Genomic DNA, 21217 nt, shown 5'->3' with positions numbered 1-21217 from the left:
AAACATTTATGATTTGGTGAAAAATGACTACTTAGTAAAAATACCTATAATTCCCGATCCTACTATCTAAAGAGCAGAGAAAACTTCCACATTTTATGCTCCTATTTTTTTAAAAAAATACTTGTATACAGTCAACTACCAGATTTACGAGACCTGCTTCTAACACTTCATAAAAAGTGTTAAGCACCATCTTATGCGAGTATATCACAAGAAAATATTTGAGAAACATCATTTAAAGCAACAGAGATAACTACTTAGAGCTTTAAGAATTCATGCTGACATCTTCCACTAGTTATACTACTTTGTCAAACCTCTGGGAATGACAAAAATAATCTCAGAGCTGCCACTTCATTCTAAAGACAATTTCCCTAATATATTTCTGCTGAAATGGTTTAATAAAATAAAATCTTTCCCAACCAGGGATCTTTTCTTGCAACTGAATGGGAAAAAAGAAGAAAAGCCTGCCAGGGCAAGGCATAACCCAAGCCTTTGCTTTTCTTGGGCCACTGCTGTCTGCTACAGGGTGGAAAGAATGGGCTTACTGAAGGACCTCATTTTCTTACCAACAAATTACAGGCACATAACATGGCTCAGGACAGTAAAAAGATGGATTAAGCCTTTTTTTTTTTTTTTTTTTTACATTTAAAAGCATCAAGCCCTTCAAACATTAACAAAGATGGATATTTATTGAAAACCTATTGATTTCTAAGATGAATGAATGAGGACTCTAAACACAGGGGTCTTCCAATGAAATCACACCTTCTGAAAAGGAAACTACTGTTTTGTAAAAATTCAGGTACTTTGGATCCTTTATAAAGCTTCCCCAAAACACGAAGTAAACTTCTTTACCCAGAGGATTAAAGAAGATTTCTACACTGAAATACCACTGGTCAGTGGTACTAGGATTCAGAATAAAAAATATTTAACCTCTTTGATAATAAAGAGTATTTAGATCTCAACTATCAGTAAAAATATTTTTCATTATTGAAAAAATATTGTAAACTTGTTTCTTCTGATATGTTTCAAGCATTTCACACAACTTCTTCAAGAAAACCCAGAGCACAAAAATAAACATGCGAATACTTAAGAACTTTACAATCTTTGAAAATATAAATTTAAAAGAAAATGATAAGGAAGAATCAGAGCTCAAGTCTGAACTTAGCCAATAAAGGCAGATGATCTGAGGAGTTATTTTCATTGGGAAGTCCATTTACAGTCCATAAATCTTGTTCTGTGAGAAGTGACAGTCTACCTAGAAGTTTCAAGCCACCAACCAAAGCAGTTTCAGCTCCTACATTAAAGAAACACATATTTAGTGAAACTGTCCCTAGGACATTGTAAGTCCTCTAAACAGTGAGGAAATAGAACTTGACACTTCTTTAGAAGACAATATGCAAGCCTTAAAAATACAGTTAAGGCTTTGAGTCATAGCTAAATTATAATTTTGAGCAGTTTTTGATGTTACTTCTATGTCAGATATATTTTTTATTTCAATTTCTGCAAAATCTTTGGAAAAATATTATAAAATATAAACATGTTAAGCTTAAGTTGAGATTGACAACTGCCTACGAAATTCATCCATCTACCATACTGTAATTTTGTAAAACTAAGCAGATTCAACCACAGACACTGGGAAGTTCATGAGGTGACTGGAGAATTAGTATAGTTCAGTTCCAGAGAATCAATTCTGAAGGGAAAAGAAGCATTCTCTCTTTAAGAGATCTGAAATGGGGATCTGTGACTCTCCTGCCACCTAGTGCACTTTCTTAGGCATGACAACTTCAGGAACTTCTCCACAAGCATATCTCATAAAGCTTGGGTTAGTGGAAGGAGTAGGCTAGCTCCTGAATGTTACTAATAAGGCAATCCTCAGGAAATAGGGGGGAGAGGGGGGGAAGGTAGCACACACAGATAGAAAGGAGAAAATCGGAGAAAAAAGGCTGACCATATGTAAGACTTCCAAAAGTTTTCTGAGAGAGATTTTTGGATTACTGAAAAATTTCTTCTCCATTTAAAATCCTTTAATGTATACAACGTGACCTTAACTGAGTCATACAAGGATAAGTCGTAGTCATATTACAGACTTTTCTTCCTCAAAAAGATTTAATATTCCAGGATTAATATAAGCATGTTCTCCAATGAAGGCAGCATGCCTTAATAAAATGTAACCACAAAACTGTATGACCACCCTTAATATGTTCAGTTTCTATCATAAGAAAAAAACTAAAGTTATGGTAAATAAAAATAAATAGCTGTGTGCACATGACCATCTAAAATGATGCTGATTGAAATGAACTCCAAGAAATGGAAACAAGAGGTTTTTTATTGTACTGTTTGCATTATTTTTTCTTTGGTTTATTCCCCTTTGTTGCTGTTTTTGATTTTTGCACCTTTTGTATAAAAGTTTATATGATTTGGGGAGAAGGGGAAGTACAGACATGGTGGGACAAAGGGTGAACAAATACAGCAGTGATACTCACTAGACACAATGTTGGAAATGAGCTATATAACTTGCGGGGGGGGGGGAATGCTAGGAGGGGAAAATCAGGGAGAGAATGAGGGGGAGGGGATGGCACTGTTCAAAAAGAAATGTACTCATTACCTGAACTTATGTAACTGTAATCCTTCTGTATATCACACTTGCACTAAAATTTAAAAAATTAAAAAAAATGGGTAGTATAAAAGATCTGTAACTCAGGAACTGACTGGAACTGGATGGTAAAAACAAGGATATAATATGCAATAATTTGCTTTACTGCCTCTCTTTGATAAATGCAGAGAGTTATCCCACTCATTCATATATACTGCCCATCTGCCTACTTAAAATGTCTCTGTTTTCCTTTTTTTTTTTTGTCAGCCATGGGCTTGAAATCAGGTTCTAGCACTGTCCCTGAGCTTTTTCACTCAAGGCTAGTGCTCTACCACTTTGAGCCATAGGATCACTTCTAGTTTTCTGGTGGGTAACTGGAGATAACAGTCTCACTGACTTTCCTGCCCTGGGTGGCCTTGAACCATTAGCCTCAGATCTCAGCTGCCTCAGTAGCTAGGATTACAGCTGTGAGCCATCGGCTGCTGGCTCTAATTTCTAAATCCAGAACTTCATCCAGATTTTAGATAACTTACTTAACTCAGCCTTGGTTTTTGCTACTGTGTTCTCTAGTGTAACTAAGATTACATACAGTCTTTATTTACCTGGCTGTCCAGCAGTGACTTCCTTTTCTGCAGAGTAAAAAATGTAATCTACAGTTATGGCACTTCGAGAATGGCAGGTGGTCACTTCTGGAATTCCAGTGTCAGGAAAGTAATGTGAATAAACAGACGACAAGCTGAAATGGTGCTGCAAATGTGAAGATACTCTAAATTAAGAAGAAAAAGTAATTAGCATCCATCAGGGTTTTCATGACTTCTATAAATTTGTCCTATTTAAAGTAATTTTTCTTCAATTCCTAGATTATGACTATGTGTTAGGACATATTTTTTGTTTTTGTTTTGCACTGGTCAGGGGGTTTGAACTCAGGGCCTGGATACTGTCCTTGGGCTGTTTTTTTTTTTTTTCCCCCCGTCTAGACTAGCAGTGTTCTACCACTTGGACCACAGCTCCACTTTTCCTTGTTTTGCTTTATGAGACAGAATCTCATTTGGTAACCCAAGCTGGGCTCAAATCTGGGATTCTCTTGCCCCTACCTCCCTCCCTAGAGCTGGAATTAAGGCATGGTGGTGGTATCATCATGCTCAGCTGAACAAGCTGTTCTCTAAACAGAACATATCAAAAGTTATTGTTTATTTATTCATACAGTGATAACTAAAACCCATTAACAATGCTGAGTGGGGGTAAAGGAGCTCAATCAATACATTAATTTTAAAATAGGTTTGAATGTGTGGAAATATCACAATGAAATCTTCCTACTGTATAGCTAATATATACTCATTTAAAGATAAAAATAAATAAGTACAAAGATTAACAGTAAATATTTAATAAGTAGTACTTGCTAAAATAAAATTTTTGAGAGTCTTTATTTAAACAAACATCTAGCTGGTGTGGCTCATACCTGTAATCCTAGCTACCAGGAGATTGAGATCTGGATCGCAATTTGAAGCTAGCCTGGGCAGAAAAGTCCCCATGAGGCCGTTATCTCTAATAAACTACTCAGAAAAAGCCAGGGGTGGAGCTGTGGCTCAAGTGGTAGAGCACTAGCCTTGAGCATAAAGAGGCGTAGGGACAGTGTGCAGGCCCAGAGTTCAAGCCCGACAACTTACAAACATATATACCTAGACTTACAATGGTTCTTTTTGTTGTTTAAGAAAATCACCAACATAGTATTCAAAAATGCTATTTGAAATCCTTAGACTTGGGCTGGGAATATGGCCTAGTGGCAAGAGAGCTTGCCTCATATACATGAAGCCCTGGGTTCAATTCCCCAGTACCACATATATGGAAAACGGCCAGAAGTGGCGCTGTGGCTCAAGTGGCAGAGTGCTAGCCTTGAGCAAAAGGAAGCCAGGGACAGTGCTCAGGCCGAGAGTCCAAGGCCCAGGACTGGCAAAAACAAACAAAAAAAAAACCAAACATGAAATCCTTAGACTTCTGAAGTTAGATGAACCATTTTTTTAAAAATTCTTGTTCAGACAGATAACTTTCTATGGCAGAGACAGACAGATGGTCTTGCTAGGTAGCCCTTGAGGGCCTATAACTTGCTCTATAGTGAAGGCTGGCCTTGCCCCTTGCAATTGTCCTACTTCAGTTTCCTAGTGCTAAGACAGACATGCACTATCACACTCCACTTGTACTATGTTTTAAGATAGCTTCTATAGTGGCATACTTCTTATTCTTGCTACAAATATATAGGTGATGTTATGGGTAAGGGGCTTAAAGATGATTGTCTACTAACATAGTCTTATGCCATAAAAATTTGAACATTTAAAAAATTCACCAAATGATAACCAAACATCTACTAAGTTCTGGGCACCTTGTGGTAATTGCTTTAATAAACTTATGTCAAAGAACAAAGAATCTCTGAACTTCCAACTTCTAGTTTTGTTCTTTATTTTGGTGGTACTGAGGTTTGAACTGAAAGCTTTGAGTTTGCTAGGCTGGTACGCAACTTCTTAAGCCATGTCCCCAGCTTTAGCATCTTTAAATATCTGCTGACTTTTATTTACTTATAGTATTATTAAATTTAAGTAAATTCAGTTGCTGAGATCTGAGCATCATAGTTCAAAGCGAGATAGGTATGGGCAGGAAAGTCCATGAGACTCTTACCTCTAATCAACCACCAAAAAGCCAGAAGTGGAGCTGTGGTTCAAGTGATAATAGTGCTAGCTCTGAGTAAAGAAGCTCAGGAACAGTGTCCAGGTCCTGAATCTAAGTCCCAGGACTGGCGTGTGTGCACGCACACACGTGTGCACACACAGAGAAAATTTAACTAGAGCCAGGTAACGTGTGGTACATGTCCATAATCTCAGAGCTTGTGAATCTGAGTCAGGAGGATCTTGTCAGTGTGAGACCAGCCTGAGCTACATACTAAGACTTGGTCTTACAATAAACACATAAAAATGTAAATAGATTTCCTTCAAATTGCTACTCTACTATGAAAAATTGTGTCTATAGATAACAGCTATACATATAAACACGCTTTTTGTGTGTATTTGAGTTGTGGTACTGGGGCTTGAACTCAGGGCTTCAAGGAAACTGAACTAGAGATGTTAAATTTCTTGTACAAAAGCAAACATCTCATAAACAGCAGAATCAGGACTGGAACTCCTGTCATGACTTAAGGTTCAGTACTCTCTACTACTGTAGACTATCATCATCTTCATTTTGATCCAAGTATCTGAGAAATAATTTCTTACTCCACTGCAGTCAGGAAATGTATATTGCTGCTCTGCAGAACTCACTTTTCAGCTGTTACCAGGACATCTGTTTCCCCCAGCTTTGCTTGTGTCACATCACCATCTGAAAAAAAGGAGAGAAATGTGTTAGTCTGCTGGCACAGAGCTCAGCCCTACTTTGTCTTAGTCTAGCCCTCTTACACTAGAAATGATACTTAAGATGTATCCAGCTTAGACAGATGCCAAATTAAATGTTTTAGCCTGCAGTCTAGACTGGGAAAAATATAAACAATTCTAAGGCAACATGCTAATAGGTCATGCATAGACAATTTTGGAAGTTCAACTTCATGTAAACTTGACATAAAAGCAACCAACTACATAAAGATACACATGTGCACATGTGAGACAGTATCCCTTTGAAAATTTTAGTTTTGTCTTGAAAGAGCATTACCCAGCAGACTGCCAAAATGTACTGCAAACACTTACCTGTCTTTTCTACTTTTGATACCTGCTGTACCTCATACACACAGCTCTGTGAGATACCTAGGTTTGGGGGCCAAATGGGAATAGATAATATTCTTTGTCCCCGTGAAGACTGTTCCTGGCCAGATACCTAGACAAAATTTCAACAGGTATCTTAAGTGAATAGATTTTATTTACGTATTGAAAAATTCATGTCTTCAAGGTAATTAAAAACAATTATTACCTTTTATTCACTATACTGTTTGTGTTTATCATGTTCAAATATAGTTCAGAAAGTGCTTATCATTTTCATGAAAATGACAGTCTTTTTTAACATATTTTTCTTAATTTGAACTAATACTGCCTCTCCCTTTTGCTTGTGGCTATATCATTCTTATTATATCAAATACTAAAAGAGTTAAAAATCTTGTAATTTCCAAGGAAATGTTGGTTTAATGTAAAGATTAAATCTACATTAGGCAGAGGGAAGCACAATGAAAACAATGTGGGTAAATGATACTGAAGAATTGAAATAGTTATTGTGTAAAGGAGAATTTATTTAACTTTCGCTAATCATATTACCCACATCCAGCATTTAAATTTCTACCCTGCCACCTTGTAAACAGTTCCCTGTTTGTGAGTTATCCATGTCTGCGCTCCTCTTCTTCTTTTTTTTTTTCCTGAATACCTTAAGCAGAGTGTTTCCATGGATAAATGGAAAAGATGAACTGAAGTCAAGTGAATAAGTTACCTATGACTAGATGAAGGTAAGATAGAATGGGTAGGTTTTCAAACAACCACATAATGACTAGCCTCACATTGTGATCAACAGAACAACCACCTAAGAATAATGAAATAAGCACTTACCTTTCCTATAGCAAGTCCTTCATAGTTCAATTTCCCTTCTTTTATGAAACTATAGAGTGGAGAACCAGGAACAGAGTTAAAGTCACCACACATAACAACAGGACAGAAGCTGCCATCCTTTTGATGGGCAACATTGGAAATTTCTGCCAACAGCATCGCCAACTGGGTCAGCTTAATATCACCTCGTCTTGGATTATACAGTAGATGTGTATTAGCTACACAGATGGAAGAAGTGGCAGCACATGGAATTTTAGGCTGTAGTAGTAAAACTAATCCTATATTATCTCTGTCCAATAGAGGAATATCAGGGCGGTAGAATTCCACTGGATTTACTGATAAAAGTGAAAATTTGGAGTGTTTGAAGCAAATGGCACAGCCATCAGGTTTCCTTCCTGTCCGCATCTTATATTCACAATGATAACCTATAAAAGAGAAATTGATTTAAAACAACGGACTGTTTACATTATACACTTGCCAAAATGCAGCTCTGCTAGTATTTCTGGACAATGTTTACTGAAGTGTATTCTGCACAATGAAATAGGATGTTAAGTGTTGGAATAAATAAAAGATAAAAGCCTTAGGACTAGAGTTGGGGACGTACTTCTATGGTAGAACATTTGCTTAGTATGGGTAATGGGCTTGATCCCCAGCACTAGAGGAAGAAAAAAGGACAGGAAAAAAAAAAATGGAAAACATCTTACTTTTCTTTCTGTGCTTTTTTTCTCCTTTCTCTTCTGTTTTTAGAGGCAGTCTTCCTACGTAGTCCAGGCTACACTACTCAAACTCCTGATCCTCCTGTCTCCATTTTCTGAGTACCGGTATTACAAATGTTTGGAGATCTATAGTATCTATTTTTGAGCCAGGGAAAACTTCTAATGGTGGTGCATATCTGTCATTCCGATACTCAGGAAGTGGAGGCAGGAAGATCCAGTTTAAAGATAGCCTAAGCCACATAGCAAAACGACCTCAAAAACAAAACAAAATGCTGACACTTGAATCTAACAGGTTTCTTTAATGGCAGACTTAAGTACTTAATATAGATATGAGCATTTTCACTCTCTCAGTTCCAACATAGTGAAACTCAGTCATGACAATGACCCTAAGATCTTATAAAAAGGCTGTCCTCATCCTCTACCTATAATTTTCATCTTTTTGAACTTTTCCTCCTCCCTCCATTCCAACCATACTTGCCTTACTACATTTCAACATCAGAGTCCTGCTTTCTCTGTATTTGAATGCTCTAGTCATGCCACTTCCATCATCTCTTCAAGTCTTCGTTGACATATCACTTTGTCTAATCATTCTGTTTAAAATACTTTCCTTCTTATTTCTCAGAATACTATCATTACTTAACATACTATTCACTTGTTTTATGGTCAGCTTTTCTCCACTAGCATGTACATTCCAAAGGCAGAAGACCTTTTTACCTGTTTGGCCAAATGTTCTACTTCACTGCCTAGAACAATGCACAGTAAGTGGTAGGGACTCAAAGAAAATTTGCTGAATGAATGCAGATTCCTCAAAGCTGTGTGACCACAGATGACCTGCCTCTAAAAGAGTTTCTTCACATGGGTTTGTAGTTTTTATCCATGAGGTAAAGGTAGACTGTTATGATGAACAATGCAAAATGGATCCTGATCTCATGGAGTTCAGAATCTTAGAAGTGTAGTGCTGGGCAGAACCACTAAGCAATTCAGAGAAAGGAAACTATTTAAAAAGAATTCTAATAACCTTACCCTTTGAATTGAAATTAGTATACACACAAATTTTCCAACTAAAATACCTCAATCTTGCCTTGACCTTTTAAAAGAAGTATGAGTTTCAAAATTAAGATTTTTAGGCCATCTGTCACAAATCTTTCTTTAGCAAGTTTTACATGAACACACAAACTTAGCAAGGTGTAGTAACAAAGGGGAGACTAACTGGAATATATTATGAACGTATAAAACTATCACATATCTATCCCCTATAACAAGTTCATACTAATTTTTTAAAAGTAAATTTGGCTAATACAGGTTATATTGTACCCAGTGACTCCAAACTTGGCCTGATTTCTTTTCCATAATGGTCTTCTTGAACTTCTTGCAAACAAAGAACCTTGGGAGATTAAAAAAAAAAAAAAGAAGCTCAAATTAAAACATATAGGTACAAGTAGAATTGTTTTGGGGTATTGTCTTTCATCTTTGAAAAACAAAATTCTATGGTAGAAATTCTATGGTAGAACATTTGGAACATTCTTCCAAAATTCCTGAACTGAGGAAGTTCAAATAAAACACTTAATATGCTTTTTACTATTTATACATAGATCTGACTAATGGTTTCAAATATGATCAATCATAAAATTTCTGACTTTTAGTCACATGGCAGTCTCTTACTATCCTAAATATTCTCCAAAATAATTTTTTTGCTAGTACTGGGGCTTGAATTCAGTCCTGTGCTCTTACTTGCCTTTTGTGCTCGCAGCTGGCACTCTGTCACTTGAGCCATTCCTCCAGCTCCCCAAAGAAGTATTTTTAACTTGTATGTCAGGTTATCTTTCCTGACTTTACATGGACATTAGCACTAATCTTCCAAGTCCTTTCTTTTCTTTTTTGCCAGTCCTGGGACTTGAACTCAAGGCCTGAGCACTGTCCCTCACTTCTTTTGTTCAAGGCTAACACTCTACCACTTGAGCCACAGCGCCACTTGGCTTTTCCTATATATGTGGTGCTGAGGAATCGAACCCAGGGCTTCATATATGCGAGGCAAGCACTCTATCACTAGGCCATATTCCCAGCCCTTGAGTCCTTTCTTAAGCGACTGTAAGAATAACAGAGGAATGAATGTGATCAAAGTACATGATATGACTTTATAGAAAAATCACAATGAAATCCTTCACTTTGTATAATTTATGCTAATAAAAAGAATTAATGAGATTGATTTATCTGACTATTATCATTTAGATAAGAGCTTTGTATTACTGAAATAATCCCAACTTCAAAATAACAAAAACCCTTCAGATCCTTTCCAGTGAAAAAGCAGATGACAATTTATACCCATAACCATTAGCACAGAAGTCATGCATATTGTGACATACTGTTCCATCATTATGCTTTAACATCTTCCTTCTTATTCCACAAATGCATAAGTAATATATATATATATATATATATATATATATATATACACACACACACACACATATATATATATTTTTTTTTTTTTTTGCCAGTCCTGGGCCTTAGACTCAGGGCCTGAGCACTGTCCCTGGCTTCTTTTTGCTCAAGGCTAGCACTCTGGCCACTTGAGTCACAGCACCACTTCTGGCCGTATTCTATATATGTGGTGCTCGGGAATCGAACCCAGGGCTTCATGTATATGAGGCAAGCACTCTTGCCACTAGGCCATATTCCCAGCCCATAAGTAATATATTTATCAACTTTTCCTTGTGTGAAAAAATTTGATGATTATGTTGTACTTACATCTGCATCCAAGTGTTTAATTTCTTTCAGAATATTAGGAAACCTAAAACTCCAATGTAATACTGGCCGGCGACAATGTCTGTAAAGGTGAGAATTATCTTCCAATAAATCTTGTGAAAGTATATTATAGGACATCACTGAAAAGTCAAACTTGTTCTCACTGTCTTCACATTTTGGGTCAACATTTTTATCTCCCAAGATGTTCGATTTTTCTTTATTATGGTTACAGATATATTCCCAATTCCTTTTTATTGTGCCTGTTAAGATACATTGGACAAAATATGAAGAATTAGTAAAAACAGAGACTATACAGTTCCCTGCATATAAGTATGTTCTTGATTTTAAACAACTGCTAGTCTGTGAGCAAAATATTTTTTCCAAGGAAACAGTAACATAGCACTGAAATACTACAAGGCTGCCAGTAAATGACAGACTGACCAAGGAATATGCAGTTTTAATGGGATCAAGCAAATCATTCTGGAGATTGAGTATGTGCTAACAAAGCTAAGATCATAAAGGGGTATGTCTTCTCACTTCTCTATGGTTAAGAAGGTACTCTACCATAGACATATTGAGCAGCTTAATAACCATCATGATGTAGCCATGTCAAAGCTGGTTTTTCAATGGAATGATTTAATATTGTATTTTATTTCCTGTAGTAAGATAAGATCTCAACTGATATAAAGTTTTAGAAACAATGCTTAGCTCAGAATTCTGGCTCACATACAAATGAAGGTTGTAGAATGGGAGTATGTAAAAACAGTATCTAATGTCTAAAACATTAAAGTGGAACAATTCACACAAAATGAACCTAAGAAATCCTTTTAGGGTGAAAATGGTGAAAAGTGATATTGATCAAGATGTATTGTATTCATAAACTTGAATGGTAACTCTTTTGTACAACTACTTAAAGACAATAGAATATTAAAAAATTATAAGCAATTGGCAGAGTCAGTTACAATATGTAAATTACTCGTAAAGCAAACTTACTCTTGTGTAATAAATGCTATCTAAATCTTTAAAAAATCCTTTTAATGTAAACCAGAGTATACATTATATAGAACTGTTACAGAATGCTAGTACATGATAATGACTGGAATCAAGTATACAAGCACGAAAGTGTTATTGTTTATATTCTGCAGACATCACACACTCTTAAAAAGTGATGAAACAGGGATAGAAAAAACATGAGCCGCTACTATTACAGGTAGTCTCAACTCAGAAATGACTACCATGTGTGTATGGTTTTTTTTTTTTGGCCAGTCCTGAGGGCTTGGAACTCAGGGTCTGAGCATTGTCCCTGGCTTATTTTTGCTCAAGGCTAGCACTCTACAACTCGAGCCACAGTGCCACTTCCGGCTTTTTCTGTTTATGTGGTGCTGAGGAATTGAACCAGGCCCTCATGCATGTTAGGCAAGCACACTACCGCTAAACCACATTTTCAACCCTGTGTATGTGTTTATATACATACATGCGCCTTTCATCTTGTATCCCATACCCCACCATTAAAGGGATGTTACTGCCATGGAAGCATGAAGAAAAACAGGATGTTTAGCGAACCTATGAGCTCAAGAGGAGAAAATATAATAATAATAATGAGAAGAAAATAGATTTAGAAATAAAATGCCAAGCATGAATACACTGTATGGAAAATTTCAGCTCCAGATTATTTTCCTCAACCCTATAAAAAGATTTTCATCTCTCTTGGATTACACTGCCTAAAATCTTACCAATTAAAAATTAAGGTTAAATTGTTTTATACACTTATGTATGAGGTGAAAAAAGTAAGAAAATAGATAAGTGTTTGTTTTTTTTTAAAGTTATCTGACTCACGGGATTGGGGAAGATTTTTCCAAACCTTCTACAACAATTATGTGTTTACAATCAAAATATCAATAAGCTATACACAACTGCCCGTAAGTAATAAATTTAAGACACTTTGTGACAAATTAATTAGATTGCTTTCCTCAATATTTAACTATCTGCTAACTTTTACATTGAAGGAATACAAATTGTGACCAGATGATAGAAGGTAATTTTTTTTTTTTGCCAGCGCCACCTCTGGCCGTTTTCTGTATATGTGGTGCTGGGGAATTGAACCCAGGGCCTTATGTATACGAGGCAAGCGCTCTTGCCACTAGGCCATATCCCCAGCCCCAATGGAAGGTAATTTGTATAACTACTGACATCTGAGTGGAACAAGGGAAAAGACTGATGATGTCATGGAAGTACTGCCAGAGGGGTAAGGAAAAAAGGTGGAAGGAAACAAAACTAAATAAACAAAAGTCCTCAACTATTACAGAATTTTGCTTAGTCCTTGTCCTATGCTCAGGAAAGAAAACTAATACCATAGTTACCCTGCACTTAACATGAAGAACCCTACCCCCTAGAGCTCAGAACTAAGGATTCACAGACCTACTTTAAGATTTGTGGAAGACCATTCATAAACTGAAGATTATCTATCGTGTTTTAGCTACAATTCAATCTTTTTTTTTGGTCAGTTGTGGGGCTTGAACTCATAGCCCGGGTGCTGTCCTTGAGTGATTTTTGCTTAAGGGTAGTGCTCTACCACTTTGAGCCTTAAGCGCCACTTCCAGTTTTCTGGTGGTTAATTGGAGATAAGAGTCTCATGAAATTTCCTGCCTCGCTGGCTTTGAACCAGGATTCTCAGATTTCAGTTTCCTGAGTAGCCATCAAGTGCCCAGCTCACAAATCAATTTTTAACCTATGCAATCCAAATGTCTTTACTGAATAAGTTACCATCATAAATAAAAGCACTATCCTATTATGATGTCCATATTAAAATATGAAAGATAAAAGCCTAAAAAATGGTGCCCATAGTTTGTTATAAACAAATACCAAATACATAGCATGCACATACAGCAGCATACAACTATATTAAGATTTTTATGGTCTTACAAATGAATTTAGAATCTAATTGTGTTTGCCATTCCACTTTTTAAATAACCAGGACCAGGGTTATCTGGTAAATACAGTGACTTTCAAACTCCTATACCTTACAGAATCCTTTGGCATTGCTTTTGATGTTACTGCCATTTCTAGCATGTCAGGACTAGGACTAAGATGAATGGGTAAACACACATTTTATCCTGATTCCTTTTGCTTTTAACAAGTGTGCATAATAAATGTGTTCAATGGTAGGATTCCCTGGAAGACAATTTCAGAACTACTGACAGTGAATAGTCATTGGCCTTCATATACTTCACAACATAAATTCACACTACAAAAACTTATATACCTGCCATGTCAGGAGGAACAAGGTGATCACAGCAGAGAAGATAGATGAGTCAAAGAAAGTAAGCAATAGGCCTGATCAGTTTTTTGGGGGGTGCCTAATTAAAAAGTCACAATTGTGTCACACAAATCCTTCAAATGCCACTTTAAAATGATAGGCAAGTTAGCAATGTAGTTTTCTTGATTGAAAAGTATTAGTGAAATATCGGAAGTCACAAATATGGCTTAACGAAGAGCTTTTCTTTATTCACAACACCTAGGAAGAATGGACATATAAAGAGTCAGGTTTCAATCAATGATTATTAGTATGTCAATGTTACCCCAATCCATGAAAGGGAAAACAACATCACAATTTTCTGCGGACCTACTATGAAGCTAACAATGTATTAGGTACTTTGACATAATCATTTTACCCTCAACAGACTTTCAAAGTGTCATTTTACAATATAGGAAACCCAAGAGAAAAGCGGTTATGTAGCCCCTCCCTCCAAGTTCACGCAACCAGTGCTGGAGTACAAATGCAGGCAGAAAGTGTTTCTTAAGCTCATGTTTATGTTACTGTCATAGCTCCATTTGAGAGCATATCAGATTTGTAAGAGGACAAAGGAAGAATGTATGCTGATGTGATACACAGATCAGATCCTTTGTACAAATACAAAGGAATGTGAGCCTATCATACAGACCTGGACTTACAGATCATAGATAATCATTCTTAGGAATTGATTTTAATGCCTTTAAATATAACTTTTATTCATTTTAACAAATACGTGTTTATCCAAATGCTATAGTTATATTACACATTTATTTTTGGGGTAGAGAGAAAATGGTACTATGGCTTTAAAACTACTTAGGTCTTCAGCTGAGCCATACCTCTAGCTCTTTTTTGTTCTGGTTATTTTAAAGGCAGTCTGAATTCCTGTGTGGACATGAGCCTAAATGGAGATTTGCCCATTTTAAGCATCCTGTCTTTGCTAGGATGACAACCATGTGCTACCACATCCAGCTTCCTACCAATGAGTACAGTTTCACAGATTTTTCTGATTGAGCTGACTTGGAACATGATCCTATCCAATGTCAGCCTCCTATTATAGCTTAGGAAGCCACGTGCATCCAAGCCTCCAGCTACAGGTGGAGACAGGATCTCGTGAACTTTTCTGCTCAGGCTGATCTCAAACCATGATCCTCCCATTCTCAGTAGCTAGGATTACAGGTATGAGGCCTGGTGCCCAGCATTTTTAATTTTGAGTGTTTCGAATATCTATTTATATGTTTGTTTATTCTAATTAGGTTCTTTGTGATATGTAGCAATGTATTATTCATTTGCTTGAACGTTGGTCTTAACAACTCTACCTGGAACCCAGTTGAAACCTGTAGACTACTTTTCTGGCAACAAAAGCAGAAGGAACCTAAGAGCACAGTAATTCACTCTTGTAGCTGACTTTTGGGACACTTAGTCTCAGTATCATCTTTTAACAAAATTGTATGTCAGCTCCCTACATATTAACATTTCAAATATCTTCAAAGAAATTATCTTCATTGAAAACTATAGGTCAGTAAGATAATTCCAAATGCAAAACACCTTATCTATACTTTCTGGGGTTGCAGTTAGGTGGGGATATGGGAAGGTGGCAACACAGAGATTTATTCAGAATAAAAGAATATGCAAAAACAAACATAATTTAAAAAACTTTCTCCATGTTGAGTATCCTTTCTAAAAGTTATTTTGATAGATTCTTAATATTTTATCTATAGTGTTCAACTTGAGAAATATGGATTTAATAAATGAAAATCTTATTCTCAGAAAAATTTCTTTCATTTATAATTTTTATATACAGTGTTTTGTTTTGTTTGCCAGTCCCGGGGCTTGGACTCAGGGTCTGAGCACTGTCCCTGGCTTCTTTTTGCTCAGGGCCAGCACTCTGCCACTTGAGCCACAGCGCCACTTCTGGCCATTTTCTATATATGTGGTGCTGAGGAATTGAACCCAGGGCTTCATGCATATGAGGCGAGCACTCTACCACTAGGCCACATTCCCAGCCCTCATTTATAATTTTTTTTTAAATAATATATATTTATTTATTTATTTATTTTGGCCAGTCCTGGGCCTTGGACTCAGGGCCTGAGCACTGTCCCTGGCTTCTTCCCGCTCAAGGCTAGCACTCTGCCTCTTGAGCCACAGCGCCGCTTCTGGCCGTTTTCTGTATATGTGGTGCTGGGGAATCGAACCTAGGGCCTCGTGTATCCGAGGCAGGCACTCTTGCCACTAGGCTATATCCCCAGCCCTCATTTATAATTTTTATACTGAAATACTTATATAAAAAGTTACAATTACAGATAAAAGCACAAAAATGACATTTTTCTAGATCTCTGATTTTCAAGAATACATCTATCAGTTTCTAAGTCATCAAAGGACTTTTGTTTCATTTCAAAAACACTGGATGTGAAAGTCATTCTTAAGCTCAATATTTTTATCTATTTCTCCATACTTTTTCAACCTTATTCTATCTATAGTCACTTTTACTTTTATAGTCAGAAATGCACTATAAAGTAAAAATAGGCTTCATTTTTTAAAAAAAGGGTTCATTTTTCTCCTAACAGAAAATTAAGAACTCTAAAGGTTTGAAAGCTTAATTTTGTTCTACCATTTATGTCTATTTCTTCACCAACACGAACTTCACACCTTTACCTTGGTGTCTTCTTCGTTTGGATGAAGGCTCATCGCCCTCAGAGTTCATGATGGAACCAGAGAGATGAATCCAGGATGTCTGAGTCAGGGGGTCAGGTCTCCAATTATAGTACTGATACTGAGTCCTAGACTCAAACAAACAAGGTGGTCTCCATTTTAGTGAAAAATGCCTGCTACTCAAGTAAGGGTATGGAACACGAGAATAATGTCCAGGCCACCTCATACAACTAGAAAGATGTCTGTTCCAGCAACATTTTTGCAGGTTCTCCCATGGTGTGGTCCAGTCTCTGCCCAGAGTCTTCGGATGATGGGGAAACATGGGGGATCTAAAAGAAACAGATATACATTTTGAGGCACCACTTTGTTCCGTTATAATACAAAAAATTTTAATCTGTTTCCTCAAGGCAAGAGAGCATCTACTATTTAAACTGTGACTTCTAAACCTGGAGGGTGAAAGTAAAAGTAACCAGTAGTTCCAGTACTTCAATACTTTTCCCTTTAACAGCCAAGAGAAAGTCACTTTGGTTCCCCAAACTCCACAGACCTCTCAAAAAAGTCCACACTCCAGCTGAGAGCTTAATTAACCATCAAACTTGTATTCAGAATAGTTTTCTAGCACCGCAAAACTCAATGGAAAAAAAATCCACACCAAGTATAATACATCAAATATGGAACATATTTCATAATTAAAGTGAATCTCTATTACAACTTGGTTTGGAATAAAAACATATCTGAATAGCTTTTTATATCAAGCTTAGATTTTCCAAATACATGTAAGCCAAGACACCAAACTACTCCCTTGCTAATCAGTGAATGGACATTTTTTTCATTATTTATTTATTTACTTAAAAAAAAAGACAATCTTCTCCTTGAGGGAAATCAATGAAGAGTGGCCATTATTTGCTAGGACACCAAAATTTTAAACCAAGCAGCATCAATTTAACCTATCATACAAAAGACCTACAAAATAACGCTAAGGTTATTTTAATAGATATGAAATTCAATTGTAAATACACGTCTGAGTGTCAATAATGTCTTATTAATCACTAAAGGAATTTTGTTAAAATTGCATTTAGTATTACTTGGCTCATCTTCACTTTAAGAGCATTTTGATTGCATATTTGCAGTTTATTAAGTGGCAATCTGTCCCATAAAATAAGTTTAATTGTAAATTTTAAAGGGAGGGCATGACGACTCTACCCTATTCTGTGACATCTGTAAAAGCCACAGGAATTTGATCGCGGGATCCACGCGTTTTTCTACTATCACAGGCTACCTTATTGAAATATAAAACTTAGATTACAAAAGTTACTTTCTGCATTTGCAGTTATCCAGATAGATGCCTTTTCTTCTACAAGCGGGCTGGTTCCTTTCAGGTTAGAATCTAACATTAACTTTCTGGTGCCCAGGACTTTAGACACGTTGTTGCTGCTGCAGCTGCAGCTACACTACTATTTTTTAAAGTAGTACAGGGCTTGAATTTAGGACAGAGGCAGCTGCTACACCTTAGCCACTTCGCCCTAGACATTGTTACTCATTTTCATTCCGTTCTCTCATGCTTCGCACACAGTTGGTACCCAGGACTGAATTGCCTGTGTATGGGAGTGTAAACAAGATCTCCCTGACTTATGTAACAGAATGGCGCGTTTCCCACGCGTGGGCACCCGTCGCTTTCATAGGTTATCCGATTCATCCTTTTGATCGGTAACACCCAGGTCTGTATCTTAAAGTTTATTAGGAAAACCTATGCATGCTTGGTACATCGAAGCCAAGATCGCGAGGGAATGCCCTGAGGGCGACGCTACAAGTTGGGAGCACCCCTTGTAGTGCTTTCAAATATCTTTTTTTGAAGGCAGTCAATGGCAAGAGAAGAGATACCCAGTAAACAGCACGGATAAAACGAGAACTCGGCAATAACCATACGGTTGGCATACAAGAGACCAAAGCTGAGGAGACACCACCATCACCGCAGCGATCCACAACCCGCGCCTCCCTCCAGGCTCGGACAGTCGCACCCACGGCGGGCCCGGCGGCCTCCCGCGGAACGCCGGCGGGGGAGCGCGGCCGCAGCGGGCCGGGACCGCGCGCTGGGACGGCGGCCCGGCGCTCCAGGGCTCCGAGGCCCGGTCGCCGAGGCTCGGGCTTCCCCGAGAGGCGACCGCCGAGCTCGCACGAGGGCTCCGGAGCACCTCGGCCGAGCGCAGCGCCCCGCCAGCCACGGCCCGGTTTACCTATCCCCGCCCGGGTGGTCCCAGGCGCTTCCCGACACCGCCACGGCCCCGACCCTTCGCCTCCTCCTTCCTCCTCCCAGCCCGCCCCGCCCCGGGTTAACCAGGGCCGCCCGCCCCTTCCTCCTCCCTCCGGGCCCCCGGCGTTACTGACCGGCCACTCCCCACCACACAGCGGCCGTAGCCTCTCCTCATGTAGCGCCACGCTTCCATCTTCCCCCTCCGCGCGTTTCCCAGGCCCCGCGAACCACCACTGCCTCTAAAACACCCTCGGCATCACCCGGTCTCCATCAAGCGAAGCCGGACTGCAAAGCATGCTGGGAGATGTAGTCTCGCCAGCCAAGTCTCCATCCTGCCCAGTGAGATTCCCTTAATTCTTTAACCGAGAATCGCGTTTAAGGAGGCATGCGCAGAGCGTGAGAAGTAGGAGCAGCCATTTTGGAATAGGGCAAAATTCCCCGACATCCGCCTTAAAGAAACAGAGAAGGAAAACAACACCGGTTGGGTTTCTTTTCTAAGACCTATGGAAGAGTGCATTGCTGGCATCTACGTGGGAATTAAGAAGAAAAATAACTATTGTACCATGCTTTTATGAAGTACTTGGGGAGCTAGCTAAAAGCTAGATGATTATGCTGCAAAAACTGATACCACAAGATTTGCAAGTAATTGTGTAAACACATAAACAGAAAACGTCTCGGTGTGTATGTGTGTCTTGAGTGTTTATCTCAGGAAAACATTAGGTGGAGAAAGAGGTCACAGGAACAGAGTGGAGAGAGGAGATGGGCGAAGGATCCTAGAAAGCAGATTGTCGCTTTCATGGGTTCTTTGGCAGCTCAGTAGTGGTTTTCTGAGCCTTTTTTCCTTGTTCTATTTTTTCCTTGTTCTATTTCCTTGTTCCCTCCTGCACATGGTTGATTTTCCTTAATTGCAGTTGTTAGGTTAGGTAAATACTGCAAGGGACTGAAGGAGTGAAAAATGTATTAACTGATTTTAACCGCATATTCTGCTTCTGTAAACCTGCTTGCTGTCCCCTCGCCCCAGCCCCTTCCCCTTTACACTAGAAGCAAATGATACGGTTCCGACAGCGGGGTGACAAATAACATTAGAAACCCTTCCAGAAAGAGCCTCTGGCCGAGTTTGGAGTTTCGAGAACAGCAATAAAACATTCGGAGAACTAACCCCACCTAGGGGGAACGTTCGGGAATGCTGTCGGGTTGCCTTAATCCTAAGGTAACCGGTAGTTAGGAAAAACCAGATGCCAGCAAACATAGATGTGAGTCAAGATATGGAACCAAGAGACCCCCTAGACTTCCTAACCAATCATGTAAGAGAGCATTCTCCAGTAAACAATCCTGTAACGCCAAATGCATATGAACTCATATGACCCCTGCTTATGATTTTTTTTGTAATTGGAGGCTATTTATTTTTTTCTTATTTATTGTCAAAGTGATGTACAGAGAGGTTACAGTTTCATACATTAGGCATTGGATACATTTCTTGTACAGTCTGTTACCTCCTCCCTCATTCCCCCCCCCTCCCCCTTACCCTCTCCTCCCATGAGTTGTTCAGTTGGTTTACACCAAACAGTTTTACAAGTATTGCTTTTGTAGTCGTTTTGTCTTTTTATCCTTTGTCTCTCGATTTTGGTATTCACTTTCACTTTCCTAGTTCTAATACCAGTATATACAGTTTCCAATGTACTCAGATAAGATACAGTGATAGAGCAGGTACAACCATAGGAAGCGATACAAGAGGATCATCAACAATAGAAGCTACAGTTTCACATGGTATGTTGAAAGTAATTACAACAGTGATATATCACTCGTTTCCATAACATGGAGTTCATTTCACTTAGCATCAGCTTTTGTATAGCTATTGGGCTCTTGTGATCCTCTGCTGTGACTAGCCTAAGCCTGTGCTAATTATTCCCTATGAGGGAGACCATAGAGTCCATGTTTCTTTGGGTCTGGCTCACTTCACTTATTATAATTTTTTCTAAGTCCTTCCATTTCCAAAAATCCCCCGCTTAGAGAGCTAGGGGCCGCTCATCCACATCCGCTGTGCTGGAGTGCTGGCGGACAGCCCGAGCTCGAGCTTGCTTTCAATAAAGTCCCTTTGCCTGTGCATCAGGTCTCATTACTCTGAGGGTCGTCACTGGGGTCTCGAATTCTGGGCACTTCAGGACAATTAGTAAATACGGAACCACTTTTCCTGGAGGAAACATAAAACTAGGTCCCTCTGAGCAGCTGATCATATTTTTTATTAACCAATCAATATACAATTGTGGTTTACGTGTTTCTCTTTAAAATTTTCTCGTTAGTTCATCAACACTGAGCTCAAGGTCAACAAACAATACTATAACCCATACCAGAATAAAGGTAACTCAATACATGTATTTCCTCAAAGTTACATCACAACATTCTCTCACT

General features: G+C 38.4%; 1 protein-coding gene across 7 annotated transcripts; it reads right to left on the bottom strand.

The window, feature by feature from the left end:
- Positions 1-115: 115 nt before the first annotated feature.
- Positions 116-19099, bottom strand: Angel2 (angel homolog 2). 7 transcript variants are annotated; one of them, XM_048356710.1, is made up of 9 exons: positions 18943-19099; positions 16555-16886; positions 10620-10876; positions 9186-9255; positions 7159-7580; positions 6316-6442; positions 5896-5953; positions 3193-3356; positions 116-1291 (listed from the first exon to the last, which is right to left on the bottom strand). In XM_048356710.1, the coding sequence occupies exons 1-9, from the start codon at positions 18999-19001 to the stop codon at positions 1140-1142; spliced, it is 1641 nt and encodes a 546-aa protein (XP_048212667.1). In that variant the 5' UTR covers positions 19002-19099; the 3' UTR covers positions 116-1139. The 7 variants fall into 7 exon arrangements, with proteins under 7 accessions (XP_048212667.1, XP_048212668.1, XP_048212671.1 ...); XM_048356711.1 differs by having other exon boundaries at positions 16561-16886; XM_048356714.1 differs by lacking the exon at positions 18943-19099 and adding an exon at positions 18789-18866 and having other exon boundaries at positions 16555-16883.
- Positions 19100-21217: the final 2118 nt, after the last annotated feature.

The sequence above is a fragment of the Perognathus longimembris genome, chromosome 11 (assembly GCF_023159225.1).
Source record: "Perognathus longimembris pacificus isolate PPM17 chromosome 11, ASM2315922v1, whole genome shotgun sequence".
NCBI lineage: Eukaryota > Metazoa > Chordata > Mammalia > Rodentia > Heteromyidae > Perognathus > Perognathus longimembris.
This window is presented reverse-complemented; position numbering and strand designations above follow the sequence as displayed.

Excerpts from the sequence above, each read along its gene's own strand:
- Angel2 (XM_048356710.1), bottom strand. The coding sequence starts at position 19,001 with ATGGAAGCGTGGCGCTACATGAGGAGAGGCTACGGCCGCTGTGTGGTG. Across the intron at positions 16,887-18,942 it reads TGTGTGGTGGGGAGTGGCCG|ATCCCCCATGTTTCCCCATC; the intron begins GTCAGTAACGCC and ends TGTTTCTTTTAG. Across the intron at positions 5,954-6,315 it reads ATCAAAAGTAGAAAAGACAG|ATGGTGATGTGACACAAGCA; the intron begins GTAAGTGTTTGC and ends CCTTTTTTTCAG.